General features: G+C 41.1%; 1 protein-coding gene across 2 annotated transcripts in view; it reads left to right on the forward strand.

The window, feature by feature from the left end:
• LOC108698862 (carboxyl-terminal PDZ ligand of neuronal nitric oxide synthase protein) overlaps nt 1-22,137 on the forward strand; it is a 59,102-nt gene that overhangs the window by 3,376 nt on the left and 33,589 nt on the right. For both annotated transcript variants that reach the window (XM_041572380.1, XM_041572381.1), the window contains exon 2: nt 13,623-13,694. In XM_041572380.1, the coding sequence (XP_041428314.1) occupies nt 13,623-13,694 (72 nt within the window). The remainder of the gene's footprint in view (nt 1-13,622; nt 13,695-22,137) is intronic.

Genomic DNA, 22,137 nt, shown 5'->3' on the forward strand with positions numbered 1-22,137 from the left:
GACAGTTGATAGTAACTTTGCTGGCTAGTAATCTACTTGATACTGCTCTGTATTGTAGGGACAGAACTCTGCAGGGATTTGAGGGACATTTTAGGTTAGGTAGCTTTGCTGGCTAGTAATCTACCTTCTACTGCAGTGCTCTGTGTGTAGCTGCTGTGGGCACTGCTGCTGATCTCTCATCTGCTGCCTGTAACCCAATAGTCCTTGTAAGGACTGCTTTTATTTTCTTTTTTGTTTTTTTACTTTGCTACTATAAGAGCCCAGTGCTATTAGTCTAGCTGTGTTGGGGAGTGGGACTGGTGTGCTGCTCCTAGTAGTTCAGCACCAACCAGAGTAATTTTTTTTTTTAATATATATATATTTTTTTTTATTTTACTTATCTCACTGTTCTTTAACGTGTCCAGTGCTGTTTGCTATTCTTCATAGTAGTGCACCAATAGTAGTGCACTTGCAGGCATTATTTGCCCAGTGTGTTCTTCAAACTGCCAGCTAGCTGTGTGAGCTTGTTCACATTCTGTCTAAATATCAATAATAATACTGTCTCCAGAAACACCACCTGAGTGACGTTTTTCAAGCAGCAATAATATATTCCGTATCCACTGCTGTAGTGTATACGTTGACCTTGCAGGCATTGTTTCAATTTGTTTGCCAAGTGTGTTCTTCATTTTCAAACAACTGCCACCTAGCTGTGTGAGCTTGTTCACATTCTGTCTAAATATCAATAATAATACCGTCTCCAGAAACACCACCTGAGTGACGTTTTTCAAGCAGCAATAATATATTCCGTATCCACTGCTGTAGTGTATACGTTGACCTTGCAGGCATTGTTTCAATTTGTTTGCCCAGTGTGTTCTTCATTTTCAAACAACTGCCAGCTAGCTGTGTGAGCTTGTTCACATTCTGTCTAAATATCAATAATAATACTGTCTCCAGAAACACCACCTGAGTGACGTTTTTCAAGCAGCAATAATATATTCCGTATCCACTGCTGTAGTGTATACGTTGACCTTGCAGGCATTGTTTCAATTTGTTTGCCCAGTGTGTTCTTCATTTTCAAACAACTGCCACCTAGCTGTGTGAGCTTGTTCACATTCTGTCTAAATATCAATAATAATACCATCTCCAGAAACACCACCTGAGTGACGTTTTTCAAGCAGCAATAATATATTCCGTATCCACTGCTGTAGTGTATACGTTGACCTTGCAGGCATTGTTTGCCCAGTCTTTAACCAAGTGCCACCTAGCTGTGTGAGCTTTTTCACATTCCGTGTCCAGAAACATCACCTGAGTGACGTAGTGTGATTTCTGCCCTTTACAGCACAAAACGCAGCGTTGTGTCAACAATGTATTTTTCAGAAACATTTTTGCCCTTGATCCCCCTCTGGCATGCCACTGTCCAGGTCGTTGCACCCTTTAAACAACTTTAAAATCATTTTTCTGGCCAGAAATGTCTTTTCTAGCTTTTAAAATTCGCCTTCCCATTGAAGTCTATGGGGTTCGCGACGTTCGCGAACCGTTCGCATTTTTGTCCGGAAGTTCGCGAACATGTTCGCGAACATTTTTTCCGACGTTCGCTACATCCCTAGTTGCTAGGGTTTAAATTACCCCAGCAACCATGCATTGGTTTGAACAAGAAAATGTAATATAATTAGTATAGAACCTGAATAGAAAGACGAGTTATAAAAAGTAGCAATAACAATACATTTACTTACAGAGCATTTGCTTTTTAGAAGGGGTCAGCGACGCCCATTTGAAAGCTGCAAAGAGTCTAAAGAAAAAGGCAAATTGCTATAAAACTATAAAAAATAAATAATGAAGACCAATTGACAAGTTGCTTGGAATTGGCCATTCTATAACACACTAAAAGTTACCGTAAAGGTGAACCACCCCTTTAAGCTTGGTTTATAGTTGCTATAGTGCTTTACCGGTGCATCAGCGCGTTGTCTCGTGTTTCGTGACTCAGCCCAGTGAATATAGTGTATAACCAGGTCTCCAGGGACAACCCCCTCAAATAAAATAGTGGATTTAAGCTGGCTTTGGATTCAATTGATACACAGCATGGCTAGATCTGATCGATTATCAGTAGTTGCTCGGAGATTTCATAGAGGGTTACGGCACCAAAGAAAGCATGGCAATTAGATGAAAAAGCCTCCTTACCTTCATGGTTACAAAAACATGGCAATTCAAGGGCATCCAGCATTTTTATTATTGTTATCATTCCATGCATAAAATTAAAGGGGAGCTACACCCAAAAAGTCATTGCAGCATGCTTTGTAGACCCTTAACGACAGTAATAAAGGTTCTTGTTGGTATAGGAGCTGAGATTTGTTCTTCTGGGGTCTGAAAAGTCCCCATTGGATATGGGAGAACATATTCAGATCCCTGTATTGCGCTTATTGCAATAATGAAAGCAATGACTTAGGAATGTATCACCGTGGGGGAAGCAATAAAAGGATGAATAATATTGGATCCTGCTTCAAACCTGTATCATCACGTATGGAATGTAGGCAGACCGGAGACGAGGACTGTGCCAGTACCGTGTTGAATTGTAGCATTGGATGCGTTTGTTTATGTCTCAAGCACTGAAATGAAGAAATCAATTTGGTGTATTCATACACTAATTATCGGTTATGTGTTTATTCATGTGGGTGAGATGGAGGTTATAGATTTTACAGCTCACTGAACCTTCATTCTCTTCATATTGGCATTTACTGACATTGGAGCTACCATACTGTTTCCCTTAGCCAGTACATTATGAGGGTATAGCTTATTGTGTGCCCAGAACATTCCTTCTCTGTATATTTGTATTAATACATATGGGAGGAGGTGCCATATTGATTCCATTAGACGGTACAGTATGAGGGTATAGCTTATTGTGTGCCCAGAACATTCCTTCTCTGTATATTTGTATTTATACATATGGGAGGAGGAGGTGCCATATTGATTCCCTTAGACAGTACAGTATGAGGGTATAGCTTATTGTGTGCCCAGAACATTCCTTCTCTGTATATTTGTATTTATACATATGGAAGGAGGTGCCATATTGATTCCCTTAGACAGTACAGTATGAGGGTATAGCTTATTGTGTGCCCAGAACATTCCTTCTCTGTATATTTGTATTTATACATATGGGAGGAGGGAGGTGCCATATTGATTCCCTTAGACAGTACAGTATGAGGGTATAGCTTATTGTGTGCCCAGAACATTCCTTCTCTGTATATTTGTATTTATACATATGGGAGGAGGTGCTATATTGATTCCCTTAGACAGTACAGTATGAGGGTATAGCTTATTGTGTGCCCAGAACATTCCTTCTCTGTATATTTGTATTTATACATATGGGAGGAGGTACAATATTGTTTCCCTTAGACCAGGAGTCCCCAACCTTTTTTACCCGTGAGCCACATTCAAATGTAAATAAAGTTGGGAAGCAACACAAGCATAAAAAAGTCCCTTGGGGTGCCAAATAAGGGTTGTGATTTGCTATTTGGTAGCCCCTATGTGGAATGGCAGCCTACAGGAGACTCTACTTGGCACTATACTGTGCAATTAAAACTTGCCTCTAAGCCTGGAATTCAAAAATAATCACCTGCTTTGAGGACACTGAGAACAACATGTTGCTCACGAGCTACTGGTTGGGGATCACTGCCTTTGACAATACAGTATGAGGGTATAGCTTATTGTATGCCCAGAACATTCCTTCTCTGTATATTTGTAGTTATACATATGGGAGGAGGAGGTGCCATATTGATTCCCTTAGACAGTACAGTATGAGGGTATAGCTTATTGTGTGCCCAGAACATTCCTTCTCTGTATATTTGTATTTATACATATGGGAGGAGGTGCCATATTGATTCCCTTAGACAGTACAGTATGAGGGTATAGCTTATTGCGTGCCCAGAACATTCCTTCTCTGTATATTTGTAGGTATACATATGTGAGGAAGGTATTGGTCTTAAAACCGGACCACCCTGTCCAGGGTATCTTCATGTTTTCATGACATTATTGTGATCATTGTCTTGTAGGTTGTGCACTGTACTGGAGATTAGATGGCTTAGTTATATGTATTGACAGCGTATTCTCATGTGCTGATGTCTCTCACTCAAACTCCTCCAACCTACCTGCCATCCAGCTTCCAGCCTGCTTATCCTGTCAGCCTATTCATGTGTGACTGCAAAATTTACTCTAAAATACACCTGTCTAAAGTCACTGTTCCATGATGGTGTCAGAGAAACAAAGTTATTTATGTGGCCTTTGGTCTAAATATGGCTGTGACGAGATGGTGTGGAGGTTGAAAAACAAGCAGATATACATCTGATTTGGCCAACAACATTCTGGGCCAAATTATGATGATCCCATCATAACTGGGCACTAGGGAGAGCCATCTAGAGAAGACAATATCAATGCCCTTTCCTTGCTTAAAGATGGATGTTTGGCTGACATTCAGCCAGATATGGTTCGGAACGTCCATTGAGAATTTACTAAGGACTTGGACAAGCTGGCAGCTTTTCATTTCCCATGTACAGCCATGATTAGTGGGGAATACATTTATTTTGGGTGGCACTTTAACAAGCTTCTTTCCTTTACATCAGGGTTATCCACAGTATGGATGTGACCCTCCGAGCAATTTTTATGGCCCACAGCATGCCCAAAATATGCACAGACCTATTTGTATGGCTTCATGGCTGTTTGTATGTATAGGAAGTCACGGCACAGGACAACATTGCAATATAAGATATTGTGGGGGTAGAAGAAATGAGTAATTTCCCTAATTGCTTTTGGGATGCCTTCACAAGCAGCCAATTATGGCCTGGTCCTTTGAAGGATTCTACACGTGGAAGCACCCTGCCCATTTTGGGCAACCCATAGCACTTTCTGGTTTAGTGCACCAGTTGTGTGCCACAAGTATTGTGTCCCAATACTCTAATGGTCCACGACAACCTTACTGAAACACTTTCCCTATCTAACAGACCCATTGCCTACATTCGGTGTATATGTACCATATTTTATTTGCTCTTTCTTTCAAATTTTTGTCCCCTGTATTCTTCAAGCTTCACAAGCACAGCATTGTCCCGACTAATTATGTGCCTAAAGAACCACAGGTAGAAAATTCGATCCTTACCAAAAAACACACACATAAAGCCTTTATGCTTAAATTTAGTAAGTGATAGAAACCTAACCCACTGATTGACTGGTTGGTTCTTTCAGGGAAGCAAAAGACAGAAGAACTTTGTAATTTTCTGCTTTGGTTCTTTTAAGTATTTTGGCATGTTAAAAAAGCCCAGCGTGAACTGCCTTAAGACCCAAAGGGATGAGCAAACTCATGGAAAAGCAAATACGAAAGAGGAAAGTGCTGGGCTAGTATTATGTAGTTAAGAAAGATGAAAACTAAATGCAAATCTCAATGCAGCAGCTGTGATATTTTTTCTCAGTGACCTTGATCAAGATGGTGGTTCAATAGTTACCTTTAATATTTTCCCCACCTTAGTTGTCTTTTTGTTAACATAACTGTCAGACTGGGCCTCTTTGGGTCCACCAGAGACATCCAAGGACCACCAAATTGGGTTATATGGAAGGGGTAATAGGATATTTCCCAGAATGGGGCCCTCTGAGATCTTCCTGTTCTCTAGCCTATTCTGGCTGATTTAGGCCAATCATGCAGTAGGCCAGGTAGGGCAGAGTACCCATGAAGAACTGATCACCTTGGACCTTGATGCAGTCCTGTGCTAATGGAATCCCCCCCCCCCCTCCACCTGATTGACATCTAAATTATTCCCAATCGCAAACTGAACAGGAAATTCTTGTTTGGTCCCATTCGAGGGCCATTTGGATTGCCTACTTGGTCAAGATAGCTGACGTCTGCCCAGGTATTGGCACATATTATATATTATATTATATTTCTGCCTTTATCTAGAGGTTGAGTAATTTCTGCAGGTCTACCAGACCTTTGGCAATAGGGTAAACCCCAAGTCTTTTCCTGATCTTTGTTTGTTGGAAGGCAAATATACAAGTATGCCTGCAATCCAAAGTATAGCGTCATATTTATTCAGAAAATTGAATCTGGATTTTCATTCATTTGGGCATTCTCTCAGCTGTGTCCATTACAAATCCTTTCAAAATGCCCGGGGAGTTCGATGCTCTGCAGGAATGTGGATAAGGACTGATGAGTGAAGGAAATTACAGACATCATTAAACCTTAATAACCTGCCTTTTATAGATGTTCGCATTGATATGCAGCCGGGATATTAATATTTGCAGATAGATTGAGCCATTTAAACACCAAAAAAATCTTGCCTGTTCCGTTTCTGCTTAACATTTATAGTTCTATAAATTTGCAGTTAAAATTAATTTTTTTCTCCATTGCTAACATATTTATGAAAAGATCAGATAAGAAAATCTTAATTGTTCTAATTTTATATCGGTGAAAGTCACATTGTTCCATTTCTCGCCAGGTTTTTTACACGCTTAAAAATTCGAGTTTTGAAAAATGCTAAATCAAAGACAAAAATTCAAAATCACATTTTTCCACCTGAGGTTTTCCGGATAAGGGATATTTCCATGATTTGAAGGATTAACACACCTTTAGTCTACTAAAGCGAACACAAAACCTACTATTGAAAAATAATTCGTCCTTTGATTTGTCCTCATGTGACTAAATAGGCTTGTGGGTAGGGTTGTCACCTTTTCCCAGAAAATGGGAAGGGCGGATGATGTCAGAGGTGCGTCAAGGGGAGTGCCGGAGATGGGGGCGGGAATGATGACGTGGCTATCAGCGATTGGCTGATCGCCATGTCATTATTTTCAATGTCCTGTCTAGATTTCCTAATTTCGAAATCCGGACAGGAAGGTTTCGTCTGGACAGCCCTCCCAAATACTGGGTTGTCCGGGTTAAATCCGGACAGGTGGCAACCCTACTTGTGAGCTGAGGAGCCAACCCATTCATTCCTTGCCATTTATTGATTCATATACATGTCAGTGTAGAGTAATCATCACCCAACCTGTTTGTGCATGCTCACAATAATGATCAGGCTTGTGTTAAAAATTTACCAATATATTATTCTGGCATGTAATTTTTTACAGCTGCTTACTTCCCTTTAATTGTGAAGGACATCTTCAAATGAACATTAAGCAAAGTACAAAGAAGGAGCGTGTTGGAAATAATCTGTCATGTTGCATTTAGCGTAGTTGAGTGGTGATGATTAACTGTACGCAACAAACTGTTAGGACCTGTCTCCAGAGATCCTCCACGCTATCGTCTGAAGCTTATTAATAGACAACTAGGTGATTTGTATTAATGCTGCCATTTCATCCCTGTTCTTCAGGAAGCTGCAAGGTTATTTGTGTCTTTTATTTACTTTTTCAATGGTCCAGTGGGTTGTACAGAACCAGTGAAGCACTTTCAGGACCTCCTTGCTCTACACTAGGAATCAAAGTCCATTGAGACCTGTATAACTAGACTGTAGTCCAGAGGTGCCCATTACAATCTAATGCTGCAACAATGATGCTTGATAGCCGTGATATAACCTCATTAAATTGCACTTAATAGAAAATGAATATGGAATAATACAAAGGCCATTGTGACGGGTAACAGCTTTATTGCAAGAAGGAACTGACCCCTTTTAGGTATACAGAATGCTGGAGTGACAGCCAAGTCTCTACTCAAGAGTGTCAAGTATGTATTGTATTTGACATTTGTTTTCCTGACAGGATCAATCCAATTTGCTGTTGGTGAAAAAAAAGAGAATAGTTGATCAACTGTTGCTATCACATTCTTCAACATTCAATGAAATGCTGATATCAAGAGTAAGGGTAACCTAAAAGTACAACTGTTGACGCCAACAATCACCTATTCACAATTTATTTAGTGGTCCACAAGAAGATTAATTGACTGCTACAATTTCATCTTCTGTGGGTGACTATTCTCCTCCCAATGGTTTCCCACCTGAGATAAAGGGAATCGCTTATGGTAAAACCAAAGTGTCATTTTGATCTTCCAAAGTCGTCTGAAGTGATTTGGAGAAGAATAATCACCCGCAGAAGAGGAGTTTCAAGAGGAAACCTCACCCAAAACATGGGTTTAACCAACAGCGATTCACTTTATTGCTGGTGGAAAAACATTTGAAGGAGACTTGTAACAGGTGATTACAGATGATTACATTTGTGGACCAGTGCCCTTAAAATGGCTATACATGGGCAGATTTAATCTGCAGTTTCATACCCTTTAGACCAATTCCCCTGGCAGAGAAACCATCCCAGACTTGAATAAAACTCACCTGTGAAGAACAGGTTCCATGCACCCATTTGGGTTTTCTATCCTGGCAACTAGATAATGTTGAATGACAACGTGCCATGGACCTGAGATTTACTACATTGTCTGAAGACCTTGAACTTGGAGAATACTCAACCATTCTGCGCTTGGAAAAACTTTCTTTTTCAATAATGGATAAAGAGCTACGTCAACTTGAATTTCTGCTCTCGGCTCTCTTTATCTTTCTCACCCACAAGGTTCTGAGATAGCGTAATCATGAAATCTTAATGAAAGTCTCTGCTGGAGAGAATTACAAAAGAAAAAAGACCAAGAAATAAAAAATGGCTCAGCGCGTTCCAAGGGCTGGTTCCCCGGAAAGATATAAATCAATTTTGCAGCAGTCGCGAGATTGCTGGAACTTGGACATAAGCTGGGATTTTCTTTTACTATATATTATTTTAAATCTCGAACACCGTAAGATTTATCTTGCCACTAAACCACCGGCCAGGGCTTCTTGGATCAATGAGGCTGGCAAGTACCTGGCTGAAAAATGGCTTTGTCCTAAATAGAGGCCTGTGAAATATATTTTCTGTAGGCCACATGGCTAAGTACAAGCTTTCCATCTACAGTACAGATATAGAGAAACAAAAATATGGCTTTAACTTCCATCGACTTGGCATGAGAGCAGTTTTTGGAATTGCTAAGCAAGGTGCTCTTGTGTAAGCCGGATACCTGTATCAAGGTCACCTAAAAATTAACTTTATTGGGTATATTAATCAAAGGGAATTACTCAAGGATCCATGTGTTTTCTGGAATATGCGCAATCTTTTGGCAAATGTTGATCAAGACCTGTTTTACATAGTTGTTAATCAAATTAGTAATAAACACACTTTAGTTTTAAATATAATTTTTGCTAATAGCATTTTTTCATTACGCAGTATACCAAACCTTAAAAAAAAATATCCAGTTGAACACTGGACCAAATTCAGGCATCAATTTACATATACAAATTACATTGATCCTGAGGGTTTCTATTCAGTTTGGCTGAGGCAAATATATAACAATTTCAATTTAAGTTCTGCTTTTTTTATTTTAAAAAAATTCAGAATGCAAACAGACACTTAATTTGTGCACTTATTTATGAAAAATGTCAAAACTTGATTGCTTAAAACCGTGTAAAGAGAACAAAAAATGCACTAAAAACACATTTCTGCTCATCATTGACAATGAATTTGACTTGTTTGGAAAAACTCAAATTTTAAAATATCTTGAATTTTGAAAATACACCTCTCAAAAACTCACCAGTTCTAGCTGGCAATATTTGATATTGCAAAATGTGAAATAACTTCAATAACTTCGATAACTACAGGTATGGGATACGTTATCCAGAAAGTTCCGAATTACAGAAAGGCTACCTCCCATAGACTCCATTATAATCAAATTATCCAAATCTTTAAAAACAATTTACTTTTTATCTGTAATAATTAAACAATAGCTTGTACTTGATCCAAACTAAAATATAATATAATCATTTTTGAAAGCAAAACCAGCCTATTGGGTTTATTTTATGTTTACATGATTTTCTAGTAGACTATCCATAGACTATGAAGATCCGTTGTCCGGACAACCCCAGGTCCCAAGCATGGATAACAGGTCCCATACCTGTAGCATATTTACAGAAAGAAATGGAATTTCCAAAACCAGATTACAGTAATCTGCAGAATAAAAAGTCTGACAACGTAAATCGTATTGCTCCATTCATCATATTTTTTAAAAAAAAATGTGTACAAAAAAAGTGGCCAATTTTTATTTTAAATTTTAAGATTTCAAAAATTGACAATCAGGGTGTTAAATAGAAGGGGAAATAAATAAATTCTAATAAATTTGCCATAGTGGATTTAGCTCTATCTGAATTCTGCAAAAAGTCAAATCAAATGGAATTTGGCAGAATCCTGAAGATGGTGCATCCAGGAAGCCGTTTTCTACTTCCTAATCCCGAAGAGTAAAGGCAAACAAACCAGTAGCCCACTGGGCAGCCTTTTTAGATACGGAGCAGCTCATTATATACAGGCTTCTCATTCGACTGCTAGTTTGTTTCACGAAAAATCACTATTATTTTTAGAACATGTATTGTTTTTCCTCCTCTTGAAGAGTGGTATCTGTTAAGAGCACAGTTGGCAGTAGTTCCACTCAAGCTAGCCGAGCTTGGCATGGTGTGTTATACTGGCACGGCAACACATGTAGCCCTGTGCCTCCTAGTTTGCCTAATTCAAATGCCTTGGAGCTGCTGTATTGTTCAGGGCCATCTGTTAGTCTTTGCATGATAATTGGAGAGGTTCAGCTCTGCAGCTTCTCTGTGGGGGCATCCAAATCCTCCGTGCCGCCTTCTCTCGGGCAAGGTGCCACTTAACAAACTTTCTCCTTGCAGAGACGACTTATCACTGTCAGCGAGTTGGCACGTTGCACCTCACCCTCATCAACTCCAGAAATTAGAGGGGCTGTTCCTTCTGGTGTTTCCTTCCAGACTCTAATTTATTTAAGGAATACAACATTTTGCATTATAAGTCTTTTCTAGCTCTCAGTATGGTTTTACATAATATATAATGTCACTTGTAAGAGTTGCAATTTGCATGATTTAAATCCTCTATATCACTGCTAGAAATGCAGTGTTTCATATACTGATTATGGGGTTCAGTAGCCCCATAACAATAATGATCTGTGTCTTTAAAGTTGTATGCAGGAGGTCCCCATCTTTCATCTTGGGTAGCACTGCACATGCTCAGTGTGCTGTGGGCTGCTGTTGCGAAACACTTCTGGGTCGTCATACATTTTCCAAACAGCGGAAAGTGAGGTTTTATCCGTCATTGAAAATCATGCTACATGTCTGGTGATTGATCTATTCTGATGCTGAATGCTCTGGTTTCTAAAGCTGTTGTGAAATGTGAATTGTAATGACTAATTAGCCTTGTGTCGTCACATTTATTAATTTTATATATAATGTATATTGTGAGCCGGTTCCTAAACTCAGGTAAATGACAGCAGCCCAGAGCATGTGCTGGGAATCAGCAGAAAAGAAGGTGGGAAGCTACCAGGGCATCTTCAGAGGCACAGATTTGCTAAATGGCTGTGGTGGCCTTAGGCCAGAAATATATGGTGTAAACGTACTAATTCTATATTGAGATTTCGTTCACCTTTTTACAGTGTGGTATTGTGGTTTTGTTTGCTTTCCTTTACTTGCCCTTTTCTTATCTTTCCTGCTATTCTGTGCAAGGGCCAGACTCCAGAACCAAACTAGGGGTAGGCAGATGAGGTGTGTGTTTCATGCTAAGGGAATAGATAAGAGACTGTAGCCAGTCAGCTTGAAGACAATGACAGCTTTTGTATAGCCCAGGAGTCCCCAACTTATTTTACCCTTGAGCTACATTCAAATGTAAAAATAGTTGGGGAGCAACACACACATGACAAAAGCTCATGGGAGTGCCAAGTAAGTGCTGTGATTGGTTATTTTGTAGCCCCTATGCAGACAGGCAGCCTACAGAAGGCAGTATTTGGTAGTACAACTGGTTTTATCCAACCAAAACTTTCCTCAGAACCAGGAATTCCAAAATAAGCATCTGCTTTGAGGCCACTGGGAGCAGCATTCAAGGGGTTGTTGAGCAACATGTTGCTCACAAGATACTGGTTGGCTCATTGTCTGCTAATCAATTGAGAGACTCATTGGAGACAATTTAGAGGCTCACTTGGAAGCCTTCATCTCCAGCCACTCACCTGATTACTGGGATCCTGTTGTGCTTCTTTGGGTCCGCTTGGCATGGAGCAATTATCCGTAAGCTACAGAACTACAGAGTAATAAATGTATGACCGCAGCCTGTCCTGCCTTGTGTTACTCCAAATCACTGTAATTCAAGGGAAGCGTTCAGCCCCGTAAGACATGATAAAGTAGAAATTGCAGATGAGCTGGGCCCCGTGGCAGAGCCATGGTCCCTTGATGACTGCTGTAGGCTGATAAAATGCCTGGAGAAAAAACACTTTTCCTTGTAAGTACTTTGTCTTCACCATCTTGCTTTGTGTATTCCATCATGGACTTGTACGTCATGCCCTAGCCGGCCTCTCTCCTACTGCACAGGTTATTTATTCATCTTTACCTGCTCCGGGAGGTACAGACAGATCATTTCTCAACACAGACCAGATGAGCGCATTAATAAGAGTCCCCTTCCAACATTAATCATGCCAAAATAAAGTCACTTTCATTACTTTGTGTCATTTCCTTGTGTCAGCTCTGTACTTTGGGTATTCGTATGTGGCTCATAGATCTTTGCTTTGTCTCCTCTTCATTGTGCCTTGACTCGTTGTACAACTAGAGTTACTGTATCAGTCTTAGTTATTCTTCTCTATTGTTCTTCATATGTTGTCCTGAAGGTCTCAGTGGTTCTCCCTGGATAAAAATGTACCTTTATTCATAATTAGAACCACATGCATGCAATTCCACCATAAAAAGAATTCCTATCATTGCAGAATCGAGAGTTTGCTCAACTGTTTGGGGGTTATGTAATAAAAGGCATTACGTTTACCCAGGTGCAGTAACCCATAGCAACCAATCAGAAGTCAGAATTTACTGGTCACCTGTTTAAAAGGAAGATCCTGTTGGTTGCTATGGGTTACTGCTCCTGGGCAAACATATTACCTTTTATTTCATATGGGAGTTAGTGCGCTAAATCCAGGTGAGGCCACCTGTGACATTTAAAGAAGCCTAAAACTGATGCGTATACTCTATACTTTAGCGCCAGCCATACATTAACCGGTGTTGGCCGCTTTTGATCAAGTCAGCAGTTAATTGGTCTATGTATACAGCCAAGACTCAAAACTTTACTGCCTTCCTGTTGGATAATGTATGGCAAAAAGGCAAAAAAGTTGTGCTCACCAATAGATTTTAATCCATTAGACGGGGGTTGTGACCACAAAATTCATGAAAACAAATACCAGCAGTTCTCTGCACTTAACCTACAACATTTTGTGCATTAAGCTACAATGTCAATGTCCTTAATATATTGATAATGGGTTGAGTGCAGAGATCCTCTTGTCTTTTTTTTGGATGATGACCAGGATGGTTGGAAAAGTGCTGCTGGGAGTTGACTGCATCAAGTATCCGTTATTCTAGTGGAGGGGTAGTCCCCTGGCCTCATGACATATTTAGACACCCTAACTTAATAGAAAAGATCCAATAAAATATAGCTCTTAAACCAATAATGGAAAGTTGTGTTTTTCTTGCGGTAATAATCAGGGAGGTTTATGGGTAATACCATGTGCTGAATGAATGGTGATAAGTCTTGTTGCTTGTGGCTGACAGCCGACTTCTTTTCTCTCTTTTTCTCAGTACATCGGTAGCCTGGATGTGCCAAGACCTAACAGCCGAGTGGAAATCGTGGCCGCGATGAGAAGGATTAGGGTAAGATTGTTATAATTATAAGTGACGTTGACTGGCGCTGTTCTTTTGGTGGCAGTTCCAGTGTCATGGCCTCTGGGTGTGCATCAGTTGGTGCCCCGAGTGCACCATATACCTTTCTCCCTCCATTTCTTTAGAGAGGTGCATGTGTTTTGGCTTTCCCATTTTGCACGACCGCATCCCACTGCAGACAGTAACTGAAGGAGACAGCAATTAGATGGGAACAGCTTGCTTCCAGTAGCTTTCACTGTAACAAAGCTGAAATGAGGCAGCAATTAGTGCGCTGGCACGTTTCCAGCTTGTAGGCATCACCGGCCAAAAAGAAGGAACATTTTAGATTGTTAAAATTGTAAGGAGTATCAGCCTGGAAAAGAGACACGAAGAGTGGGTGGTTGTTATATTTTCCCTGACATATATATGTCTTATTTAGATGAATGACCATATGTAATTTAGAGGTTGGTAGTTGCCAATGACAAGTACGATGGTCATACGTTCCACCAGAGTAATGCAACATATAGTGTAGAACCAAACAGGGCATGTGCTATGTACATGAGCAAGTAACCAGTGTGCAAACAGCATATACTACAGTGTCCATCCAGCCCTTACCTAACATTAATTAAGTAATGCCATAAACAATGCAACTAGCCAGTGAGTATGTGGCTTGGTGTTGGAATAGTGGGTAGATTCTTTAGGAATTTTGTGGGGTACATTTTGATTTGCAGTGTTGGGTAGGGGTGGAATGCTGAAACTTGGTGTTGGGTTGGCAAGAGTATTATTGAGTAATGGTGTATGGGTGAGTAAGAAATTTTGAGCCTTGGATTTGTGGTGGAGGGTGTATTGTTTACACTTGAATTTGGGGTTGTACATTGTTAAGATGTTGAGTTGAAATGGAGGTGAGTATCTGTGGGATTGTGGAGCAACTGAGGCTTGGAGATGAGGTGGTTGAGAGTTTGAGGAACATCACTGAGCCTGGTTGGTTTAGGGGCTTAGTTCTTGAGATTTTAGGGGAGAGACAAGTGGCATGGTCTTAAGAGTTGGAGCTGGATGGATGGGGGTAGACTTGTAGACTTGATGCTTAATATGGTGGGAAGCCCCTGAAGTGTAACTTAAAGGTGAAGGGTTGAGTTATCATGATGACTGCAATTGGAATTTTTCCATTCTCTGTTCAGTAGGGCCCTAAAAGACAGCGACGTCCAAACGTGGCCCTTCTGCTGCATCTTCAGACATGTCACATGCCCTCCCTCCTCCGCAGCAGTAAGCAGGAATTATTCAGAGAGATTACAATGGAAAGTACCTGCCTTTTGAGACTAATATTAATGTCAGTACTGCTGTTGCCTTGGGCACAGAAGCAGTTATGTGGATAAAGCATGTGACTCGTGAATGCATTTATGAGACTACAAGAGAGAGAGAGGTGAATGTAATAAACATAAACTGCCTCAAACCAATGAAGCTAGCTACTGGAAAATGACTGCGGGGGGAATGGAGAGTTAGTCTAATAAGAATGGAATTAAGGAGTTGGGTCACCAGTCTGGGTAGGAACTGCCTTTTTCTTTTAAATAGTAGACCATTAGCAGAACTTGTTTGTACTAACATTCTCTTGGTTCCAGTGGATGATGGAGGGACAAATTTTTGGAAGCATTGGATCAATCAATCACTAGGATTGCGCAGGCACTTATCTGCTGAAGTTAGCCACCCTTATACAGGGTATTCATGAGATTATATAATCTTTCTATACTGACTGGTTGCTGTTTCTTCTAAATTGTGCTTAGCAAAGGGGAATACCAGTTTTATGTTCTTTCTCTATACATTTGATGGCTGACTACATGATCATCCAAGGTTATATCAGTCCTACCTCCTGTGCTGCTAGAGCATCCAGTTTACTATTTGCTATGGTAGAATTACCAAAAACAAGGGCTCTGGGAGAACTTAAAATAGGGCATGAGGCATGAGACGCTGCTGTCAAATTTACTGCTCATTGGATAGTCCTAAAATAGATCTGACGCCAGACCAGGAGCAACGTCTGAGATAGGTGGTCAGGGTGGGTATAAAAGTGACTGCACGTTGGGTCAGGTAGGGCCCAGGTTGTAAAAGAGCAGGTAAGGGTATGTAGTGGGTTGATTTGTTGACCTTTGTATCACTACCTGAGTAGGGTGGGGGCTAGCTGCCTAATTTGCAATACATTTACCGTTATAAAGTGCACCTGGTTGGTCTGCCCTGACACCCCCTTTCAACTGCTTTACAGTTCCCTTTGCAAGAATGGGGGGCTGAAACCTCATAATAGCCCCAAAGTCTGTACGTCCCTTGTCTTTAGCTTCCTTTCCAAAAACTGGTGGCAAATGCGTCCATAATTACAGCGCCTCTCTTCTGCTATATGGCAGCAGTTGCCAGGAATAGACAAGGCATTTTAGGAACATAGATATTTCTGCATGGAAACCTTCCTACTTTATTCCATCCCCGCTCGGCATTAAAATGAGCTCGTTATGAGATTTCTCCTTCCCGCTTGCAGCTTTCATTCTATGTCTCTGACCTTCAGTTGTCCCAGGAGAAGCGTTTTCTTTATTCATTTATGCCAAAGAAAAGATACCGTTATTGGGAAATATACCCTGATTATAAGTAGGCTTTTGTACCCACTTATTTGCTCATAAATATTCCTCCTTAATAGGGTAGTTGCTGCATTCCTGGCATTAAAATGACTGCTAAGAAATGTACCAACCTCATGTATCAATTTGTAACCGATTAAAGAGCTGAAACCCTGGTTTACTGGTCTGCAACTAGGAAACACAACATAATGGGGCAAGAAACTGTAAAAATAAATAAAAGAATGTGATTGGCAGGTGAGCGATCCCTAAGGGCACGGCAGCCCTACGATATAAAATAAATACAGTTAGCCAATCATTTGTAGGACCATTACATGCTCTTTAAGTTAAATGCTGAATAAATCCGGAAACAGTTTGTTTTGCTTTCTGTATAAAAGGGCCTAAGCAGGTGCACCAACACTTACACTTCCAAACAATATAGGCTCCAGGACATTAGGGGGCAGATGCTCAATAAAAAAACCCTGTCCGTCCCACACCATAACATTCATAATTGATGGAGTTTGTGCAGCGAGATCCAGGCTGGCCATAAGAGCCTTAATAAATTAATTTGTGCGTGTCATATTGTAATCAGTTGAGCTGCATTTCATTGTCTCATTCACAGTTCAATAGAAATTTTAATGGTGAACTGCTCTTTTAAACATATGGCTCACGGCACACATGGCCAAGCACCCAAATACTGCCATGCAATCTGTTTGTATTCGTGGAACCTGCCTTCGTGGACAGAAAAATTACACCGGGATTAAAATCTAATCCCTAAATCCATTTGCTGTAGCTTTTAAACCTCTAATATCTTCTATAATATCTCCTTATAGTTTACACTAGGGGTTACATTATCCCTTATAATACATGAGTGATATTCAGAGTTCCCTGTATAACTGCAGCATTGTGCCTTTATTTGGTCACATAACCCCTCAGTGACTTCTAATATCCTTATCATTTACAGTAGGGGGTATATTATCCCTTATAATACACGAGTAGAGTTCCCTGTATAACTGAGCCTGCAGCCTTGTGCCTTTATATGGTCACAGAACTCCTCAGTGACTTCTAATATCCTTATCATTTACAGTAGGGGGTACATTATCCCTTATAATACATGAGTGATACTCAGAGTTCCCTGTATAACACAGCCTGCAGCCTTGTGCCTTTATATGGTCACAGAAACCCTCAGTGACTTCTAATATCCTTATCATTTGTAGTAGGGGGTACATCGTCAGGGTTAAATTTGAGTAATATATAGATTAATGCATTTCCAAAGGTTACAGCAAAATAAATCTGCCTCTAAATGAATTGTATTCTCTCTGTAACAGACCTGCCGTGTTACCATGGAAACCATCTCCTTCGCCCTGTCCCCTTAAGACCCCCCCCCCACCGTAGAAAGTGCATATGGCATAATTTTGCCGACATGATAAATGGGAACTTATGAATAATTATTAAGCTGGCATTCATAATATTGAAATCAGCCTGTCTCCTTCCCGTCCCACAGCCTCTCCGTCTGTGAGTTCTCATCCTCCCAAGTAATAATTCTTTCATTAATACTCATTGTGCTGAGCTCACTCTTATAGAAGATTTTAATTATGTACGTTTTTCTCCTTTTTTTTTTAAAAAAAAAAAAATCTTAATATGAAAAAATAGCTTCTGTTCATCGGCTGCCTATCCGGAACATTCTTACGGAATCATAAATAGCATTGTATCAGATCTGCATGGAAACAAGCTCTTCTCTGGGAGTCTTTCATTCTTTTCTCGGCCACTGTCAGAACAAATGTAGTTACTGAAGTCACTATTTGGAAACTTCAGTGAGTGCAAACCAGTATGGCAGCAAGGCAGGCAATTCAGGGATGTGAATCCACAGTGTTGGGTTCCAGCTGAATATCAACTCCAGCGCAAAGGAATCATTGGAATCCCCAACTGAATGGGAGCCCTAATCCTAATTTGCATTTGGTTTAGCCCAGCATTCAGGTTCTGAACTTGATCTGGGATTTAGTGCATCCCTATTAGGGATGCACCGAATCCAGGATTCTGTTCGGGGTTCGGCCTTTTTTTAGCAGGATTCGGATTTGGCTGAATCCTTCTGCCCGGCCGAACCAAATCCAAAACCTAAAACTAGGAAGTAAAAAATGTTTTCCTCTTCCCATCCCTAATTTGCATATGCAAATTAGGATTCAGATTCGATTCAGAATTCAGCCGAATCTTTCTCGAAGGATTCTGGGGTTTGGCCGAATCCAAAATAGTGGATTTGGTGCATCCCTAATCCCTATACAATATATCTGTCATTTAGGCAACCACAAAGTCAGCCAGATATCGATCGGGCAGGTTAAAAAATCCCGCCGGATCGCGGCCGCATCTATGAGTGTATATGTTCCCACGATCCAACTTAAATAGTTAAAATGTATCTAAGTGCACCTGCCATGTATTCTGAACTCTATGCCAAAAGCCAATTGAGTTTTAGAAACTTTGTATCTTTTTCTGGATGTTCAGTGCAGGAAATCAAAGAGAAAGTTGGGACATTTCAGTAATAATCTGGGACTGCGGGCTGAGCTGTCAATATCTGGACTGTCTGGTGAAAAATAGAATAGTTAGGAGGTATGGGTGGGTGCAGGTCTGGACTAAGAATTAAAATAGGCCCTGGCATTTCAGGTACACAGAGGCCCAATCAGCCCACAGAAAGGCCCAAACAGCCCCCACCAGGCCACTAAATACTGACTTTCTATGGCACCTTATAGCAGCCCCTCTGGCATTTGCCAGAACCCACAGATTGCCAGTCCGGGCCTGGGTGGGTGATAGGCCTGACTTTCCCCAGCTCCTTCAACATTATACACCCTTTCCCCACCCACTTCTGTGCAGCACTGAACAGGGTGTCCAGGGCCCACTAGTTCTAGAACCATCAAGAGCCACCTTTCCCGATTTTCACCCTCCAGTTTACCCCTAAACAGAATTGGGGGGCCCATCATATTTTTCCCAGTGGCCTACCAGTCCATTCCAACCCTGCTTCTCTGATGCCAAAACTGCTTGACACTTTAATTGATAAACATACATATGCAGGGTATAGACGACAGAATCTGCTCCACTGCAAAAAAACAGCATTTGCCTGAAAAGATTTTTTTTTTTAAACTTTGCATAAATTTCTTTTAAAGCTGTTTTCCAACCCTTATATCAAGGTGTGCCAATGGATCCCGGTATCAATGCCGCCAGCGCTTTGATATTGCCAAATCTTGCATATAATTGATTTGAAAGACTGTACTGATCAAAGCACCAGGTTCGTTCGTGTAATTAACTGTACCTTCAGCCTCATCAATACGATATGTTTTATTTCTTTATTTGCAGTGAACAAGGAACTTCTGAGCATATTTAACTTGCTTTATATCATCTTTACATCTTGCATCTCTCTGATAAAGGTGCCTTAGATCTTCTGATGCCCTGTGTTTTGCAAAGACAGGTCCTGTCACCTGAGATTAAAGGGAAAATATGCCATATTCATAAACAGAGTTTTATCTTAGTTCAGTTAAGAGAGAGTACAGTTTGAGGGTGTAGCTTATTGTGTGCCCAGAACATTCCTTCTCTGTATATTTGTATTTATACATATGGGAGGAGGTGCCATATTGATTCCCTTAGACAGTACAGTATGAGGGTATAGCTTATTGTGTGCCCAGAACATTCCTTCTATGTATATTTGTATTTATACATATGGGAGGAGGAGGTGCCATATTGATTCCCTTAGACAGTACAGTATGAGGGTATAGCTTATTGTGTGCCCAAAACATTCCTTATCTGTATATTTGTATTTATACATATGGGAGGGAATTTTATTGGAATTAAAACAATATACAAAATCAATGATTACAGAAACAAATCAAACAAAATTCATAGTATCAATTAATAAAGTATCAAATCTTGACATTAACCCTTCACATGTGATTTCTCAATTTCCCATGTTTTGCTACAAACTGTATCGCAAAGATTGCATTTGCAACACCCACCCGGAAACTGATAACATTTGCTGCAATTTATGGCCTGATGTTTTTTATATGTTTTCTTAGAAGTATTCAGCCCCCCAATACTGGTCTTAACTTGAACCCTTGCCCCTAACCCCACTTCCTCACTGAACTCCATTAGTTCGCCTATATCAAGTGACTCCCACTGGGCTCCTTTTTCTTTCTCCTTTCTCTTTTCTCCTTACCCACCACCTTCCAGTCCTCATCTGCTTTTATCCCTAATGGGCATATGAACCTTCCTCTTTAGCCTCTCCTGCCCCTCCTGGGGTAACACAGAATCTTCTGTAGAAGTTCTTGGGCCATGTCCTGCACTGACTTTCACCAAGATCTCTGTTCATCAGCTCCTCTATATTGGGGCAAGTCTTCTTAATGTTCTTCCAAGCCTCAGGGCAGTTCTTATAGGCATGGCCTGACTTTAGACATAAATTACCCTGGATTTGCCTTTCACACACCTTGCTCACATGGCCACTTGGCCAGTCCGTACAACGTAAGGGCATGTTTCAGTCCGATGCCTAGGGCGGCATGGGACCTAAATACAGCTCTGTCGCCTGCCCCATGTCCGGTCACCTATCCTCCCGGTCTATTTGCACTTCTGCAAAACCTCATTTATCAGCCTCCTACCCACAAACCTCCTGCCGGGGCAATCTGCTATTTCCTTAACCCACTTGATCTTAACCACATTCTGTCTCTTCCCATACTCTTCCTCTATAGCTTCCTCCTGATTTCTCTCTTGCAGCCTCTGCATTCCCTACACACGTACCCCTACAGCAGCATCAGAATCAGTGCCTGTAACTGCCTTCACCTGCCCCACATTCCTTTCCAATTCACTCTGCTCCTTGTTATCCACCTGCTCCTCGTTATCCACCTGCTCCCCGTTATCCACCTGCTCCTCGTTATCCACCTGCACCTCTTTATCCTCCTGAATCTTGTTAACCACCTTCTCCTTGTCATCCACCTGCTCCTCATCATCCACCTGCACCTCGTTATCCACCTGCTCCTCCTTATACACATGCTCCTCCTTATCCACCTGCATCTCGTTATCCACCTGCTTTTTGTTATTCACCTGCTCCTCCGTATCTACCTGCTCCCCGTTATCCACCTGCTCCTCGTTATCCACCTGCTCCCCGTTATCCACCTTCACCTCTTTATCCTCCTGAATCTTGTTAACCACCTTCTCCTTGTCATCCACCTGCTCCTCGTCATCCACCTGTACCTCGTTATCCACCTGCTCCTCCTTATACACATGCTCCTCCTTATCCACCTGCACCTCCTTATCCACCTGCACCTCCTTATCCACCTGTACCTCGTTATCCACCTTCTTTTTGTTATCCACCTGCTCCTCCTTATCCACCTTCTCCTCGTTATCCACCTGCTCCTCATTATTCACCTGCTTTTTGTCTTCCACCTGCTTCTCGTTATCCATCTGCTCCTCGTTATCCACCTGCACCTCGTTATCCACCTGCTCATCCCCCTTCCCTGCATCATTGCTTTGTACAGCTGAAACAATGGTTTCTCCAGTCTGCTCTTGTACACCAGCATTTCCCCATGTACAGCAGCACTTTCACCATCTCAGCATGGCTTTGCACAGACACACTCTCCGCATGGCTTTGCACGGACACACTTTCAGCATGGCTTGCATAGACACACACTTATATGTATATAAGGCTGCCAGAATTATATGTACAATTGTATATTAAAAGCATGGTTCTGACTCTCAACATTGAATCTCATCTCAAAGTTCTCTCCGTTTGGCTTGCCTGTACCTTGGTTTTTCAGCCGCTCTCTAATGCATTATGCATAAGGTTAATCCGACTCCTAACGTGGGACTAACAGGGTTTATGTCAAATCCGTACTGAGTTG

The sequence above is a fragment of the Xenopus laevis genome, chromosome 8L, assembly GCF_017654675.1.
Source record: "Xenopus laevis strain J_2021 chromosome 8L, Xenopus_laevis_v10.1, whole genome shotgun sequence".
Classification (NCBI taxonomy): domain Eukaryota; kingdom Metazoa; phylum Chordata; class Amphibia; order Anura; family Pipidae; genus Xenopus; species Xenopus laevis.